This window comes from Primulina tabacum, chromosome 8, assembly GCF_025594145.1.
Source record: "Primulina tabacum isolate GXHZ01 chromosome 8, ASM2559414v2, whole genome shotgun sequence".
Taxonomy (NCBI): Eukaryota; Viridiplantae; Streptophyta; class Magnoliopsida; order Lamiales; family Gesneriaceae; genus Primulina; species Primulina tabacum.
The window spans coordinates 6,469,053-6,486,588 of record NC_134557.1 but is presented as its reverse complement, the minus strand read 5'-3'; the positions used below and the strand labels follow the sequence as shown (position 1 = coordinate 6,486,588).

The following is a 17,536-nucleotide window of genomic DNA, read 5'->3' as shown; positions in this document are numbered from 1 at the left end:
AATATTTTCCTAAAATCTTTATATATTTTCTCTCTTTTTCTTCATTTGGTGAATAAAATTTCATCTGAGAATAGAGTGCCATGCTTGCTAAAATTCTTAATCACATTATACGATAACGATCAGAAATCAAGAATCCTCGAGTGAGGGCAAACCCCTAGAAATCAAAGAAAAACTAGGGGAGATTTCAAGGAAAAGAGAGCCGAAGGATTAAGGGAAGCATCTAATTATGTACAATATTTATAGATACTAGGTAAAGACACGTGCGACGCACGTGAAAATACATTTCTATTATCAATAATTGTTGTTAAAGAAATGAGATCAGAAGAGATTAATTTACAAAAAAATTATATATTAATGATTTCATGCTATATTAGTCGATAGAAAATGAGTAATGCTACATGTGCAACCAAATTTGTACAATAATTCTTACAATACAAAAAAATCAATACAGAAATTTCATTTATCAAAACCTCATGATAAATTAAATATAAAATTTCATTAGATAATAACAAAATCTCACGATATAATTGTTGTAAATATCGCAGTACGATATATTAGTTGTACCTTTAGCATTATCCATAGGAAATTCAACGTAATATAATTTGTACTACATGTATTATTGTTTAAAAATTTTATGTGTTATAAATCTAAGGTTATTCTTGAATGGAAGGATTTCAATACATTCAAATGTATTTTTGTTATTTAAAGAAATAACATCATAAACTTCAAATACACTCATTTCATGTTTATATAGTAGTATTTCATGTTAGTTATGATATTTTTCAAGTCCACCCAAAAATAATGTTGTTTGAAATTTATTCTACTTTATATAAATTATAATATGTAAATAAGTAATGTGTAGATTCAAAATTTGATATATTGTTTCATTGTTAACAATAAAATTATAATTCTAATCCATAAATTTGAAATCAATTTATCCAAGCGCAATTTAAATAAATTAATAATTGTTGAAAAACATATTAATAATAAATATTATAATTTTGTATAAATTAGACATTGGAGAAAATATAATATAAAATTGATATCACAATAGTTATTAAAATTAAATTTGAGAGAAGAAAAAAGTATAATACATAACGTTGACCACTTATTTTACCACGTGTTATTGATTTATGAAAAATAAAAATATAATATAGATAATATATTCTAAATCTTAAATTAAATTATTGCGTCAAATGTTTTCTTCTTTTATATTTTCAATTTATACTGCTTTCACTATTTTTTTTGTCATCATTTTTTTCTTCTCTGTGAAAAAACAATATTCTCGCCATCTTCATTAGCAAATCTTATGAGAAAAAATGTATATTTTTCTCTATATATGCCTCTACAAATCTCCACACAATTAAGTGTTTTGTAGAAAAAAAATTTGTTTCATCAAGCAAATAAAACCAAAGAATTTTGTTATTTCAGTATTCTACAAATTATATTTATTTTTTGTAAATATTTTAACTTAATCTACAAGCAAATAAAATCAATGAATTTTGGTTATTCTATCTTCTAGACAACTGACAAAATATGATTTAATTAACATTTTATTATATTTATCAAAAAGTGTTCAACTCTTAATGATATAACATATTTATGCAATATGTTATTTAAATACAAAAATACAAAATTACGATAACATATTTTTTATATATTTCATACTATATTATTGGAAGTATTAAATTTGAATATATTAATTTTTTTCTGAGAAACTTCTTGCATATATAACTCATTCAAAAGATTATAGATTTACAAAATAAAACAAATCATATTCAATTTAATATTTTGTGAAAAATATATGTTCACTTCATCTACAAGCAAATAAAAACAAATAAATTTGACCTTTCCTATTATCAATCTTAACTCATAAGGAGAAATATTTAGCAATAATGAATAATTTTTGTAAAGATTTATTCATAAAAATTTTAAAAATTTACCTTCAAAGATATGTCATTTCAGATTATATAAATCTATAATTGATTTACTTATATCATCCTTTATAAAAATACATCTTCGTCAATTGCAAGATCATCAAATAAGTAATTATTATAGGCATCTGATCTTTACAAAGACGAAAAATAGTTAAAGTTAGTAAAACTGTCTGTATTCAATCAAATATTGTTAAATTTTAATAATAAACCAAGGCTTTGAAAAATATTAGTTGGATTTTTTTATAAAGAAAAATAGATAGAATAAATACTCACGAAATATTTATAAGGTCATCTTTCTTCTATATCCAATAATGCTTAGTATCATTTTTGTAAAATGTAATTAACCGTCAAACCTTCTTCATAACACCAACCCACATGATTTAATTATTTGGCTTCATTATTTTAATTCGTCGTTTTAAATTAATTATTCTCAATTAATTCAAAATAGAGGATATTTAATATCATGTCCTTACACAAATTATGCTTTTTGTGGAAAAAATTCACTATATTTACAACCAAATAAAACAAAAGAATTTTGGTATTTCAATATTGTACAAACTAATTTTTTGGGAAAAAATTATTTTCGCTTCATCTATAAACAAATAAAACCCATGATTTTTTGTATTTCAATATTCTCAAATTAATATTTTGCGGGAAAAAATATATTCAATCTTCTTGGGTTGATAATCTTGACATCATAATAATTGATAATCTTGACATCATAATAATTGATTTTACAAAAACTTACTCACCAAATTAAAGATAAACTTCTTGCATATATATATAAAATCATTCAAAAGATTATAAATCTACAAAATAAAATAAATCACATTCAAACAAATATTTTTGTGAAAAACATTTGTTTACTTCATCTACAAGTAAATAAAAACCAAATAACTTAGCTTTGACTTTGTCTATGGAGAAGTAGTGAGTATTGCTAATGAATAAATTTTATAAAAATTTATTTATCATAATTTTAAAAATTTACATTCAAAGATATATCTTTTAATATTACAAAAACTATAACTGATTTGTCAATATATATCTCTTATAAAAATAATCATTCGTTAATTGCAAGAATCTCTCATAAAATAATTGTTATAGTTTCTTGCCTTTAAAAAGAGGAAAATATAGTTAAAATTAATACAAATATATTATTCAATCTTATATCGTTAAATTTTCATAATAAACCAAGGCTTTGAACAATATTAGTTGACTTTCTTTTTGATAAAGAAATATAGATAAAATAAATATCAATAAAATATTTATTAGGATTATCTATATTTATATCTGATAATTCTTGTATCATTTTGTAAATGTAATTAAATATCGAACCTTCTTCATGACACCAACCTTGTTAAAACAAAATTAGTTTAATTATTTGGTTTCATTAATTTAATTCTTCATTTTAAAATAATTAATCTTAATGAACGTAAAATAAAATATATTTAACATCATATCATTATACAAATTAAGTTTTTGTGGAAAAAATATTTTCACTTTATTTACAAGAAAATAAAACAAAAGAATTTTGTTATTTTAATCTTCTATAAATTAACTTTTTTGTGAAAAAATCTACAAATTAAGTTTTTTGTGAAAAAAATCTTTTTCACTTCATCTATAAGCAAATAAAACCAATATATTTTGTTATTTCAATCTTTTCAAATTAATATTTTTTGTGAAAAAAGTTTGTTCAATTCATATACAAGAAAATAAAAATCATAAAATTTTAAAGTTTCAGTTTTTTTGGCAACTTGATCATTATCTAACATAAATGTAGTTTGACAATTTTGTCCTTATCATAATAACTGATTTGACAAAAACATCCTCACTAAATTTTTCCTGTATGTACAAACTAAGGACAAAGTTGACAATATACAATAGAAAAACTTCGACATTGATTCACACTTTTATAATATGTATAGATTGTGTTTTTAATGTTATATCAGCTATTAAAATGTAAGACAAGACTAATATTGAGTTTTATGTATAGTTTTATGTAAATTTTTAACTTTGTTTGAAAAATGAAAACATCCAGGCATGAGCTTTTCATGTTATATTTGATTTCAACGATAGATTATATGCTACATCGGATGAATTTCGCTATGATATTTAGACATGTGAAAGGATCTCGTGGAACTTGTAGATCCACACCCATCAAATATAGATGACCTAAAACATGAAATTCATTTGATTAAGCATATCTTTCTCCGATTTCAACCCATCCATCAATTTGGTCTACGCTCATCAAAAGTGAAATTAAGCGATTTGATGAATGTCTACAATAGTCTTGGTATGTAAAATCACTGGCAGTTGTTAAATATTGGGCCTGAACATTTGGGCCGATATTTTTTTTAAAAAAACTGGGGTGGATCAAATGTAGGAACAGCGTTGTTTGGGTTTAGAAATATGATACTTATTATTCTTAGGCCTAAAACTGGGCGGTAAGCAATGGTCGTCGGCGGTCGGCCGGGGGCGGGGGTGGTCGTCCGACGGTCGGTGAAGGGAAGTGATGGTGAGTTTGGATTTAGGAGAAGGGTAAAATTAGAAAAATAGGTTGGATTAAGAGTGGATAAATAATTCTAGGGGGTGAGGAGTGATTATTTTATCACACTTAATATAACCTAATCATTAATACGAGGAATTGACTTGGTTAAATAAAAAATGTACCAAACATGTGATTTGATGGATTAAAAAAAAACAAATCCACCTAATCATCCCCAACCAAACACAGCCTTAGGATGTTGCCCATTCACAAATTACATCTTTGCATATATTGGATGCGTTATTCGTAAACGTTTTGTCCCAAAAAGAACAGAGAAAACAAAAAAGAAGAAAATAAATAATTTGTTTTCTTATTAATGTCTATGGGCCAAAAAAAATAAATTACTCCAATTGGACTAAAATTTGATTTTTATAAATTAACAAAAAATAATAAAATTCAAATCAAATATGAATTCAAAAAATAGAAAATAGATCGTTCTTTGTTGGCCTCAAAATAATGCATAAATTAAATATATATCCGTGATTATCGTCAAAATATATATATGTTAAGATTGTCCGAGAATGGATGATATGTTTATGAGTTTAAAACTAAAAAGAAAAAGAAAACAAATGTCGATCCCAACTCACAACACACCAAAATCACAGACAATACCCAAAAAATGAAAAGGGTTTTTTTAGTAGGGTTAGTTCAACCCATTAATTCCATGATCCGGGAAGTGAGATCCTACTCTTTTGTGTAACGTCATAGGAGTGCATCTAACAGCTGATATTTATCAATACTTGTTGGTCCAAACTTTTTTTTTTTTTATTTTTGCATGGATGACTCAAATAAGATATCTGTCTCATAAAATATGATATGTGAGACCGTCTCACAAAAGTTTTTGCCCCTAATTTTACAGAGTAGAAGTGTAGAACATTCTTTTTTTAGATATATTTGATTGATTAATTTCATTAAAATGCATTTGCTTATATAGAATTTATGTAAATACAGTAAATTATACTTTAATTATTCGTTTTTTCAGGTCTACGAAATCGTGTTTTTCTTTCAATGACGTGGAAATCCGCAGCCAATGCCCTTCGTTGCATGCAGAGTAAATCTTTATGCTAACACATTTTCTTTTGTCCATAAACAACGCTAGCGAGAGTAAATCAAGTCTTAATCATATTACAACACAATTTTATGAGGATTCAGGAAGGTATCCAGACGGGGATTGGAATATAAAATGCAAAAAGGAAAACGTGGAAATAGTCGAAATGTAGTAAGCAGTCAGAGATCAAAGAATGGGGCCTCGAAAGATTCTGCTGACCATGTAATTACAAGCATTTACTAATATATGTTATAAAAACATTAATTAATTCTATGAATTATTGCCGTAGATCCAGGATTTTATTACTATTAATTATGAATTGGCCTGCCGGAAGTCAATCAATAATGGGTTAATACTGTATTTAAATTTTAACTAATTATAAATATATAATTGTGAAAAACTTTATTTTTTTACTATTGCGATGCAAATATTCATAATAAACACATACTAAACTTAAGGAGATACATTGTCAATGATCAGGTTTGTTACGTCACAAAAACTCAATTTATAAGGTCTTACTTATAACACCCGAACTACCCAAAAAAAGAAATTGCATAAACTCGTATGCCAATAAATTAGGCTGGTTATTACATAACGATTAATCCTACCAGAAAATGAGTATGTATCTTGTGAGACAGTCTCATGAATATTTATCTGTGAAACGAATCAACACTACCGATATTCACAATAAAAATTAATACTCTTAGCATAAACTGACAGTGGAAGCACTTGAAGTCATAACACTCGTGACTTCAGAGCGTTTGATTGATTTTCTAGATATACGAGTTCTTCTTTTTGGACAGCCTGTCAGTTTCATCTTGGATCTAGATCTAATAAGATTTAGAATAAGGAGGATGATACACGCAATATGATGACCATAATCATTATATAGATAATTTTTACAATTTTCTTCTGATATTTCTCTTTTAGTCGATAATACAAACAGAAATTACATTTTTGTCTCTATATATTAGATATTCACAACCTATAATTTATATTAAAGCTCATTAACCAAAACTTTGATTGATTAAAATTTTGGACTTAATCTTAGTAGACAACTCACGATACATAATTATGGACGTATAAGCTCATACAACATAAAATGGATCTAACAGATGTAACTTAAATATTAGTTAACCAAGCAAGGGGGCCTTTGGTAGGGCCTTTGTGAATTCCCTTTTCTTCTTCCACAAATTGAGTCAAGAATAGAACCAAATATCCCTCAGATTATTCAAACTCAATATGCTTGAAGCCAACAAGATTGTGACAAAATGTCGGTAAACTAATTCTAACTTTTCCTTTGACAGCTAACAAAAATGTACTCCCATGATTTTGTGACCATTTTTCTTCTTTTTGTAGCGTGGTCTCTACTGCCATCATAGTACACTTTTTAGCCTTTTATTTCATTTATTTTAATTTTTTAGTTGCTCTTTGATTTTGAAATTTTTGGTTCGAATTGACATCACGAACATGAAACAGAAGAAAAACATTAATTTGAGAAATTTTTATTTTAAAATATATATAAGAATTAGTTGAATCGAACATTCCATGTCTCAATTAATAATAGAGCATGCATGTATTATAATATTTGAATAGTCCTTCATCTTTCTTTTTATTGCGTAAAATAAATTTGGTATCACATACTGAATTTTGATATTTTTTTTAAATGCCATAAGAAAATGTGACTTTCAAATATGTACCTATGCATACATATATGTTGTGAAAATATTTCGAATATAAATAATTTGTGAATGAATCTCAAGGTACGTTTTCAACGTTTTCTTTTAATAAATGTTTTATCCCTCATTTCTTGATCTAATGACGTCATATATATAGAAACGAAAATTCGATTCAGAACAGACGTGACTCTTCATCAAACATTGCACTCTTTCATGAAAACCAATCATGAAACAAGGTGTTGTTTCTAAAGAGTTGTCTTACCCCTTGAGAATGATTGTATGGTTTCTGAAGAGCTCTTGGGAGCGTTCGATCCCCGTAATTTTCGTAGCAGTAAACATTGTTCGTTATCAACAAACCAAATAATTATAAAAATCGTTCTATCACTATATACATATATAATTAGTTAAACATTAAATTGTGTGTGTGTGCGCGCATGCATTATTTGTTTGTTCTCTTTGGATATGAGACGATCGAAGATGCATGATATTAGATATGCTAAACTAATATGAATGGATTCGAGTCATACATATGATGAAATAAGAATATACATATAATCAATAATTATATCTTATTCGTGGAACCAAACGAGATAAAATATATCCGTATTCATATTAAATTTGTATATATATCCTAAAATAAATCATTTGCATAGAATGTGTTTTTCTCCACGTAATAGAGATCAGAGATCGATTATTTTTTTAAAAAAAAATAATAAAAATGTAAAATATGTATTAATAATCTTCACAAGAATATGTAAATGACATGTGATTGCGCAATGGAATCGAGGGATGATGAATCACGATTCTTTTAGAAACTTTATTGGTTAGCATTTAAAATTCCGCGTGGTCATCCACACCACATTAATGAAACCCTAGCTACCAACTTGCTCACTTTGAATATAATGATAATCATTTGACTGATTTTTAGATTGTTCAGACCTTCAAACTACAACCAGTAGTACTGGATCTGATAATATATAGTTGTAAATTTAAGTTTATACGTCGAGATATCATTGTTATAATTGGATCTCGAACTCAAGATATCCTTCTGAATTTAGAAATTTGGTGTCAAATAAGCTTCATGCCATCGGAAATTAAAATATACTCTAAAAATATGACGTACGGTAATAATCCAAGAAAAAATAATTTAAAAAATTTATCTTCTTACCTTTTATATTTTTTTTAAAAAAAAATCTTGCAAAAATGAGTGTAGTTCAAATTCATTACATTTTCATATAGGTATGCAATATGTTTTATTTGTGTCAGGATATAATTGCAATTGGAAAAAGGTAAAAATTTGTGTGAAACGGTCTCACAGGTCGTAATTTGTGAGACGGGTCTCTTATTTGGGTCATTCATGAAAAAATATTACTTTTTATGATAAAAATATTACTTTTATTGTGAATATCGGTAGGTTGACCCGTCTCACAGATAAAGATTCGTGAGATCGTCTCACAAGAGAGCTACTCTTGGAAAAATATACTGTTATTATAAAAGTATTAATTTATTTTTACTTTTTTTAAAAAAATATTCAAATTAGATTTAATTATTTGATTACAATATTTGCATTTATATATGTAGATCCAAGTAAAATAGTACAAAATTTCTCAACAAACTAACATTTTATAGTCAAAGCATTGACTATTCAATATTTGCATTTATTTATTTTTACTTTACATGCTATAATAACAGGGAAACGAAATGAAAGAAATTAACGGCACCAGCTTTGTCACCTCTTTCACTGCAGATTAATGCAGCCCATGTCCACTCTCCTGTAATATCAATGGGTTTTTTAATAGAAAAATAATTACAAATTTTCTCAAAAAAAGAAAGACAATAAATATATATGAAGGTGGTCCATGTATAGAACCATGAACATGCATGATATCTATGAATCCCATTTTATTTTCTAAACAACATGTTAGTGATTTTATATGACCATGTTGGTGGATGGTTATATTTTGCGACAGAGCAAAAATTTGTATGAGACGGTCTCACGGGTCGTATTTTGTGAGATATATCTCTTATTTGAGTCATACATGAAAAATTATGCTAAAAGTATTACTTTTTATTATGAATATCGATAGTGTTGACTCATCTCACAGATAAAGATTCGTGAAACTGTCTCACAAGAGACATACTTTTGCAACAAGGACGGAGCTAGAAAATCGAGTTAGGGGTAATTTTTTAATCTACAATTATTTAAATTAATGTGAATATATTAATTGACATGAATACACAAAACAATAACATTTTTAATCTTTGCATTTATATTTTTACAAAGAAATATTATAATTATAAAGAAAGAATATAGCACGATAAAATTTTTTTTTGAACAACTAGAAAACAATAATTTTAGAGTATTATGTTGCATTTGAATGAGTCAATGAATTTGATGCGAGAGATTTTAAATTTATAATAACTAATCAATGAATTTCAAATCTTAATTAGTTATTATTTGATTTCAAATTCACATAATATATAATTATTTCAAATACATCATTCGAATACCAATTAAATCCAAATCTCTTAATCCGAATGCAACATCCTGTGACAGTTAGATGGAAGGATCTGATTTGGAGTGATGGATTTAAAAGATATATTTGAAATGACGAGTATTTTGGATGAATTTCAAATCCATCGTAATCATATTTGTATTTTACATGATATAAGGATGGTATGGATTTGGTATTCATCAAATATAAATTCATTTAAACAATCAAATAGATTTAATCAATCCAAACACAACCTTTTGACTTATAAGAGTACATTTTCTTAAGAAACTTATAAGAGTTGAAGAACCAATTGATTTTTAAAAAAAATTGGCTGACGTTGCATTTAAATTGATAAATTTCAAATAATAAAATGAATTTTTTTTTAGTTTTAGAGAATCGGAACCATAAACTTCAAATTCATCTCGTATATATTTTATATAATGTTTCATGTTAATTAGGATGATATATCAAATTCACTCAATAATAGAGACATTTGAAATGTTGTATAACTAATATGTAAAAAAAAGTAAAAAGTAAATTTAAAATTCATATATAATTTTATTGTTAATTATAATCGAAGTACATAAATTTAAATACATCTCTCCAAATGAAATATTTTTTGAATCAAAGTTTATATATTTAATGTTTGAATATGATATATTAAATTCCAATTACAATATTAATTATCTCCAACATATATTTATTTATTACAATTTGATCGATTGTACATTAAAAAAGAGACGTTTTTTTAGGTACAAACAAAGGAATCAACAGATTATTAATTGCAAATCACACCCTGGAAGTGGTTGAGTAGTGAGTTACTTCAGTCAGGGACTCTTCCCTTCCCTTCTCCCGCACTTCATCTTTTGTCCTTTCTTTTCCAGCTCAACTAAGACTTACTTCACTGCAGCTTCATTTTGATCTGCGAATTCCTATTTGTAGTGATTAGAAAGAAGAATGTGGCTACCAATGCTGCTGCATTCTCAAGATTTGAGCCATGTAAAAATTCTTTCTTTGTTGCGTGTGTTCAGTAAGCTTCAGCGTCAAGATGGGAAAGAAAAGCTCTGATTTCGAGTCTTGAACTCACCATTCCTGGTAAACCCCCTGTTAAAATCAAGAAATTGGCCGAGAAATTTCCGGGATTATCGGAATGCTGCTGCTTCGAGGTAATATTTGCAAACCCTTTACTCTTTTGATCTCTTTCTCTCTTTTATGTGTGGTTTCTTACTTGTTTTTTTCTATTTGGTGTAGATGAAGTGGGAAATTTTAAGTTTAACTGCAGATCTGGGTGTGCTGAGTTAAACCAGTTGCGGAAAATATGTGTGCGTTTATGAACTGCATTTGTTGCCCCTGAGGACAATCTGAAATTGGTTATAGAAAATTTTGTATGCCGATTTGTCATAGTGTTTTAAGCTTAGGATTCTTGGTTATACGGTTGAAACAATCCACTTTTGGGATTCTTTTTTTATCTTCTCAACTACCCAAAGGCGCATTTTTGCTCCTGGATTCGCATGAAAAAGTTCTATAGAATTCCTTTTCATTCTTTCCCCTTTCTTTTAAGTTCTAATTGGGAAGAAAATTTCCTGGTGAATTTCACCTAAAAAAGCGGAAATGAACCCTTCTCTGTGTTTTGTTTCCTCAGACGACGAGTCTTGAACCTACGAGATGGTTGGTAGATAGGGACATAAAAAGAACTTTGATGTAGGGTTGGAGCTGAGCCTTTTCATGTGCAGTATTTAATCTAAATAGCTAAAAACTAATGGGGGCTAAGATATTTTTTTTGAGTTAAGTTACTTGCTAAGAATTGATGTTATTTCGAGCATGCCCTCCCTCCTCTCTCTTTGATATGAATAAACTTTGTTGGATAATTTGGTTTGGAAATTCCTTCTTCATCCAAAGCGTACTTGATGATTAAGTTTGCTTTAGTATTCTTCTCTACCATAAACTTTTAATCCACTTTCGAAACATTAAATTATATTAATCTACTCAGCTACAAGGTTTTGGAAAAAAGTGGCATTATTTTGCCTTTTCCATTCCAAAATGCCTTTTTGCTTTTAATTTTGTTTTATTTTCATCTGTTCCATGACTTTCTGAAATAATGGATGATGAGGGTAAACAATGCGTTTACCTTTTTTATGTAAGAAGTGTTGTGCTGTGACTATCCTTTTCTCGAACATCTAGTTCCAAATCTCAAAATTATAAGTTCGTTTTTTGTCAGATTATTCAAAATTGTGACTGGTTCGGCATATAAAAACAAATCATTTGTTTGATCTTGGCTATCTTGAGAGAATCTATAGCTTGATTATCAGTTTCCTAGCGCCTTTTTTTGGCCATATCCAAATTCAATTTAAGTATAAGCTGACTTGGTTTGTGGATCCTTCATTACAAATTTGTTTTACTTTGACCTGATTTTATTGTTCTGTAATCATGAACAGGTTGTATTTACATAGAGTCACTCTTTTTTGTCTAATGACTTCAAAGGCAGATTGTTTTATTTTTGTTTTTGTTTTTTAATCTCTTCTGCTAATCTAATGTCAATTAATCATCTCTCTCTCACCTTCAGAAAAGCCACATCATCTCCTCCCGAAACTCTGCACGGCTCGTGTGCTGCTTTCTTTGCTTGTCATAGCCATCAAGTTTCTGCCTATAGCTCTTGGTGACTTGAAAACGGATGGACAAGCCCTCTTGGCATTTGCCACTGCCATACCACACGGCAGGAAGCTCAACTGGAATCTTACTTCTCCCTTGTGCACATCTTGGATTGGAATAAATTGTGCTAAAGATGGTAAAACTGTGATCGGTGTTCGCCTTCCTGGCATTGGTCTTACCGGTCCAATTCCCAACAACACTCTCGGAAAGCTGGACTCGTTAAGGGTTCTCAGCCTTCGATCAAATCTCCTCAGTGGAAATTTACCTTCGGACATTCTTTCGCTCCCTTCTCTTCGCTACCTATTCCTCCAACATAACAGGTTTTCAGGTGCAATCCCTACGTTACTTCCCCCTCGATTAAATGTGTTGGACCTTTCATTTAATTCATTTACTGGAAGCATTCCCACAACCATTCAGAATTTGACTGAACTTAAAGCATTGAACCTTCAGAACAACTCTCTTTCTGGGTCTATTCCCGATCTGGGCCTACTACCACTCAAACGTTTTAACCTGAGCTACAACCATCTCAGCGGCACCATTCCATCTTCTTTACAAACGTTTCCTAATTCATCATTCACTGGAAACTCTTTATGTGGTCCACCTTTAAATCCTTGTTTTCCCGTTCTTCCACCGTCCCCTACCCCGAGTCATTCTCTACCACCCACCGGAGGCCCTCAAAAGCAAAGCTCCAAGAAAAAACTTTCTTTAGGAGTTATAATCGCCATTGCAGCAGGAGGTGCTGTACTTCTACTTCTTCTTGCTCTAGTTTTATTTTTGTGCTGCTATAAGAAAAAGAAGAATGACGGTGGTGCTGTGCCAAAAGTTAAGTCTACTAGCGCTGGGAGGGGTGACAAGCCAAGAGAAGAGTTTGGAAGTGGGGTGCAAGAACCCGAGAAAAACAAGTTGGTTTTCTTTGAAGGTTGTTCTTACAACTTTGATCTCGAGGATTTGTTGAGGGCTTCGGCAGAAGTGCTTGGAAAGGGTAGTTTTGGAACGGCATACAAGGCAGTTTTGGAGGAGTCGACTACTGTGGTTGTGAAAAGGTTAAAAGAGGTCATTGTGGGGAAGAAGGATTTTGAACAACAAATGGAAATAAGCGGCAGAGTTGGACAACATCGAAATGTTGTGCCTTTACGTGCATATTATTACTCCAAAGACGAAAAGCTCCTGGTTTATGATTACTATACAAATGGCAGTTTGGCGACTATTTTGCATGGTATTGACTCACTTTAAAAAAGGTTTTTTGCGTGATAAAATTTGCCTAACTTGTTGATTCTGGACAAATTTTACTTGCTGAACGAGGTCAGTTGAATACTAAGACATCATGCTGCTGTAAATCCATGATATGATTTTATATTGGTCGCTTTTTTTCCCAGCATCTGATAGTTTTTCTATCAAAGAAACAAGCTTCCGCTGATGGAAACTTTTTCTATTCATGCTTCTCGTTTGATTTTTATTTCTCACTTACAACTGAGCAGGAAACAAGACCGCTGGAAGAACTGCACTAGACTGGGATTCAAGAGTCAAAATATCTCTCGGGGCAGCAAGAGGCATCGCTCATTTGCATTCAATAGGAGGCACAAAATTTGCTCATGGAAACATAAAGTCGTCAAATGTCCTCCTAAATCAAGATCTGGAGGGGTGTGTCTCAGATTTCGGCTTATCCCCTCTAATGAATTATCCCCCAACATCATCTCGTCTTGCAGGATACCGTGCTCCAGAGGTAATCGAGACGCGGAAACACTCTCACAAATCTGACGTTTATAGTTTTGGGGTCATATTACTAGAGATTCTTACCGGGAAACAACCCATTCAATCCCCAAGCCGTGAAGACACTGTTGATCTCCCAAGATGGGTACAATCTGTTGTTCGGGAAGAATGGACAGCTGAGGTTTTTGATGTCGAGCTAATGAGATTCCAAAACATTGAAGAAGAGATGGTGCAAATGTTGCAACTCGCCATGGCCTGTGTTTCAAAGGTGCCCGAAACGCGACCTAATATGGATGAGGTAGTTAGAATGATTGAAGAGGTTCGACTATCTGACTCGGAGAACCGGCCTTCTTCCGACGAGAATAACTCCAGGACTTGAATGTGCAGACACTGTATTCTTTAGAAATGAATGCTCACTCATTCTAAATTCTGAATTTTCTCATCTGTTTGTGTTGTGAAAAATTCATCTGATTCTAAAAAGCCATTCAATATTTACATGAGTATTTATTATGGTTTGCTTTGTTTGTTTATCGACACCATTGAAATATATATTCAGAAGCTTTCTTAACATTTTAGTAGTTATGACGTCTCCTTTACCTCAACTGTGTTTATTCTAATTCTCCCATCAAAATTTATTGAATTCTGAAAACCTATTCTGTGGGCATCTTATTATCTGAATGACAGGTTCAGAACGAAAGAAAATTTCACACAATTTAAGGGCAGCCCCAGATTACTGTCAGCCAGAATTGTACGGTCCTCCGGAGTTCGAGAATACATGAAACATATCCCATTGAATCATATGATCTCAGACTCACTTTGCCCTCATGAGATTTTAACGTGTTGAGACCCGTTTTCTTGCCATGGCGGCAGGCCAATTTTCGAACAATGGCCCGAAACCGCTGCAGAGGAACCTCAGCCGCCGTGTCTCCTTCAACGAGGCCACCCTGGCAAAATCCCAAGAGCCCCCAAAACCACCCTCGGAGCCTGAGTTGATAGACACCGAAACTCAAGTCAGCCGTCGCCCCCGATGCAGAGCATGCTGCAACTCGTGCTGTGCCTGGACCTCCCTAATCCTTGCTGTGGTTCTACTCTTAGCTATACTTGTAGGAGGGGTATATTTCGCCTTCCTACAATCCAACCTACCCGAGGTCCGTCTCCATCGGCTCGATGTCTATTATCTCGGGGTCAACAACACGGACACGGACACTTTCGTGACCACGGATTTCGAAGTACGTCTAAATTTTACAAACAATAACTCGAAAATCAAGCTATCTTACAGCCAAATGTCCGTCTCTTTGTCTTCGGAAGGGGTCGACCTCGGGACGGTGAAAATCCCGGCGATAAGTCAAGAACCAAGCTCATCGGCTGACGTGAAGGCGAGGACGTGGATGAGGAAAACGACCGCTGAAGAGGCGGTGGCGGACGACTTGCGGGATAATTCATTGAGACACTTGATGGTCATCGATATAGTGCTTAAGGGACACATTGACTTCTTGGTGAATGGGAACAAGATGAATGGTTTCCCATTTAAGGTTTCTTGCCGGAGCATTGATCAGTCGGAGATCGACAATGGACATGCTCCTGGATGCGCTATCCAAATGACCCCTATATGGTAAAACATGCATGCTACTCGTTATTTTCAACCATTTCTTTCGAAAACTAAATTTTTTTAGATTATGTTTGGATCGATGGATTTCAAATTCATTGATTTCAAATGTATTTTTAGAGTTTTAGAGAAGTAAGACCAGAAACTTCAAATCAAACTCCTAGATGTTTTATATTGTTTCATGTTAATTATGATAGATTTCAAGTTTCACCCCATAATAAAGGTATTTGACTTATATTATACTTTGTATAACTTATGTGTAAATAAGTATGATATAGATTTAATATTTCTTGAGTTGTTTCATAGCTAACAATAAAATATAATCGAAATCTATGGATTTCATTATCCAAATACAACCTTAACTTTAAAAGTAAATTAAGTTATATTGCACATAGCCGGTGGATGTCAAGCTTGTAAGGGTTCTTGAGTGAGTTGAACTAATAATAAGTAGGATAGGCCTTGATTTGTCGTTCTTTTTGGTCCAAATTGTTGTTTTTGAACTTTATGGTAAAGTTACAAACAAACTTAATGGAATGGGTTTTGGTGATTTAAAGTTTTAGGATTGATGAAAGACAGAAACACACAACTCATCACGCACGACTTCTATGCATGAGTGAAATACAGAACAAACTATTACTTTAAAATATTGGGAGTACAAAAGAAAAAGAGCATGTATCTCGTGAGACGGTTTCACGAATCTTTATCTGTGAGACGGGTCAACTCTACCGATATTGACAATAAAAATAATACTCTTAGCATAAAAAGTAATAATTTTTCATGAATGATCCAAATAAGATATCTGTCTCACAAAATACGACCCGTGAAACCGTCACACATAAATTTTTACAAAGAAAAAAATGGAGCCAGATATTATCAACATTCTTTTTTTCTCATGAGCTAATACATGCAAAATATACGTAAAAGTTCAAATTCGAAGATACTCAGGAGAAATACTCTTTATTATATATATGGGTATCGAGAAACTTATGAAATGTAGTGAGCTTTCGTGGCGATTGAGTAATACAAAATCAAGTATTTCTGATAGGCAGATGGAGCTCTGAAAAGTTAACTCGCCTACCTCCGTACAAATGTAGGATCTCTGAGGGTGAATTTCTTGATAACATATATGGTCTAATTGGAAAACTTTTATGATACTATTATTTTGCACTAGGAAAGAATGATTCTCAAAATGTGTTTTATTTCAAATACATATTTTAAATCTTTCTCCAAATCAATTTTTTTTTCGTAAATCAAATTTTCCATTTAAGTAAAACTTTAAATATTTTCCTAATAATCTTTACACGTCGGATTTACACGTGACAACTGACAACTGTCTTTTAATCGATGAATTTATTTAAGACTTGCGTATTCTATGTAAGCGTTTACTTTATGATTTTAATTAATGATTTGTGCCAAAACTCCAGGGGCCGTCGTTTGCTGATTTTACACGTTATTGCGTGTAATTTTTTTTTATTATTATTATTATTATTATTATTATTATTAGAGTGGATATATTTATATTATTATATTATCTATTCTATTTGTTTTATTAAGAACGAGGACATGATAATAACCATCTAATGGACACCAGCTTTTTCTTCCAATTTTATCCTTATATGATACTAATATTACACTTTTATTTTTTGTTTTTGTTTTTAATTTCAACACACTTTTATTTTTATTTTTTTTATTTCAACAATTCAAATATCAATTTAATCCCTCCATAATTTGTCAAATTTCACTTTAGTCCATCGCTAATGATAAAAAAAAGTGTACACACATAGGGATGACAATGGGCCGGGACGGGGGCGGGTTTGCCATTACCATCCCCATCCCCGAATTCCATCCCCAACCCATCCCCGCCCCG

At 30.9% G+C, this 17,536-nt stretch overlaps 2 protein-coding genes across 2 annotated transcripts; both read left to right on the top strand.

Annotated features, from left to right (window-relative positions):
• The first annotated feature begins 10,487 nt into the window (after window positions 1–10,487).
• LOC142553400 (putative inactive receptor kinase At5g58300) lies at window positions 10,488–15,904 on the top strand. The gene is given in 4 exon segments (XM_075663618.1): window positions 10,488–10,870; window positions 12,268–13,569; window positions 13,832–14,428; window positions 14,431–15,904. Coding segments are annotated over 4 exon segments (1,974 nt in total). The 5' UTR covers window positions 10,488–10,854; the 3' UTR covers window positions 14,490–15,904.
• Window positions 14,924–15,679, top strand: LOC142554344 (uncharacterized). The gene has a single exon (XM_075665020.1). The coding sequence runs from the start codon at window positions 14,924–14,926 to the stop codon at window positions 15,677–15,679; it is 756 nt and encodes a 251-aa protein (XP_075521135.1).
• Window positions 15,905–17,536: the final 1,632 nt, after the last annotated feature.

Bases quoted from the DNA above. Each gene is read 5' to 3' on its own strand.
- LOC142554344 (XM_075665020.1), top strand. From the start codon at position 14,924: ATGGCGGCAGGCCAATTTTCGAACAATGGCCCGAAACCGCTGCAGAGG.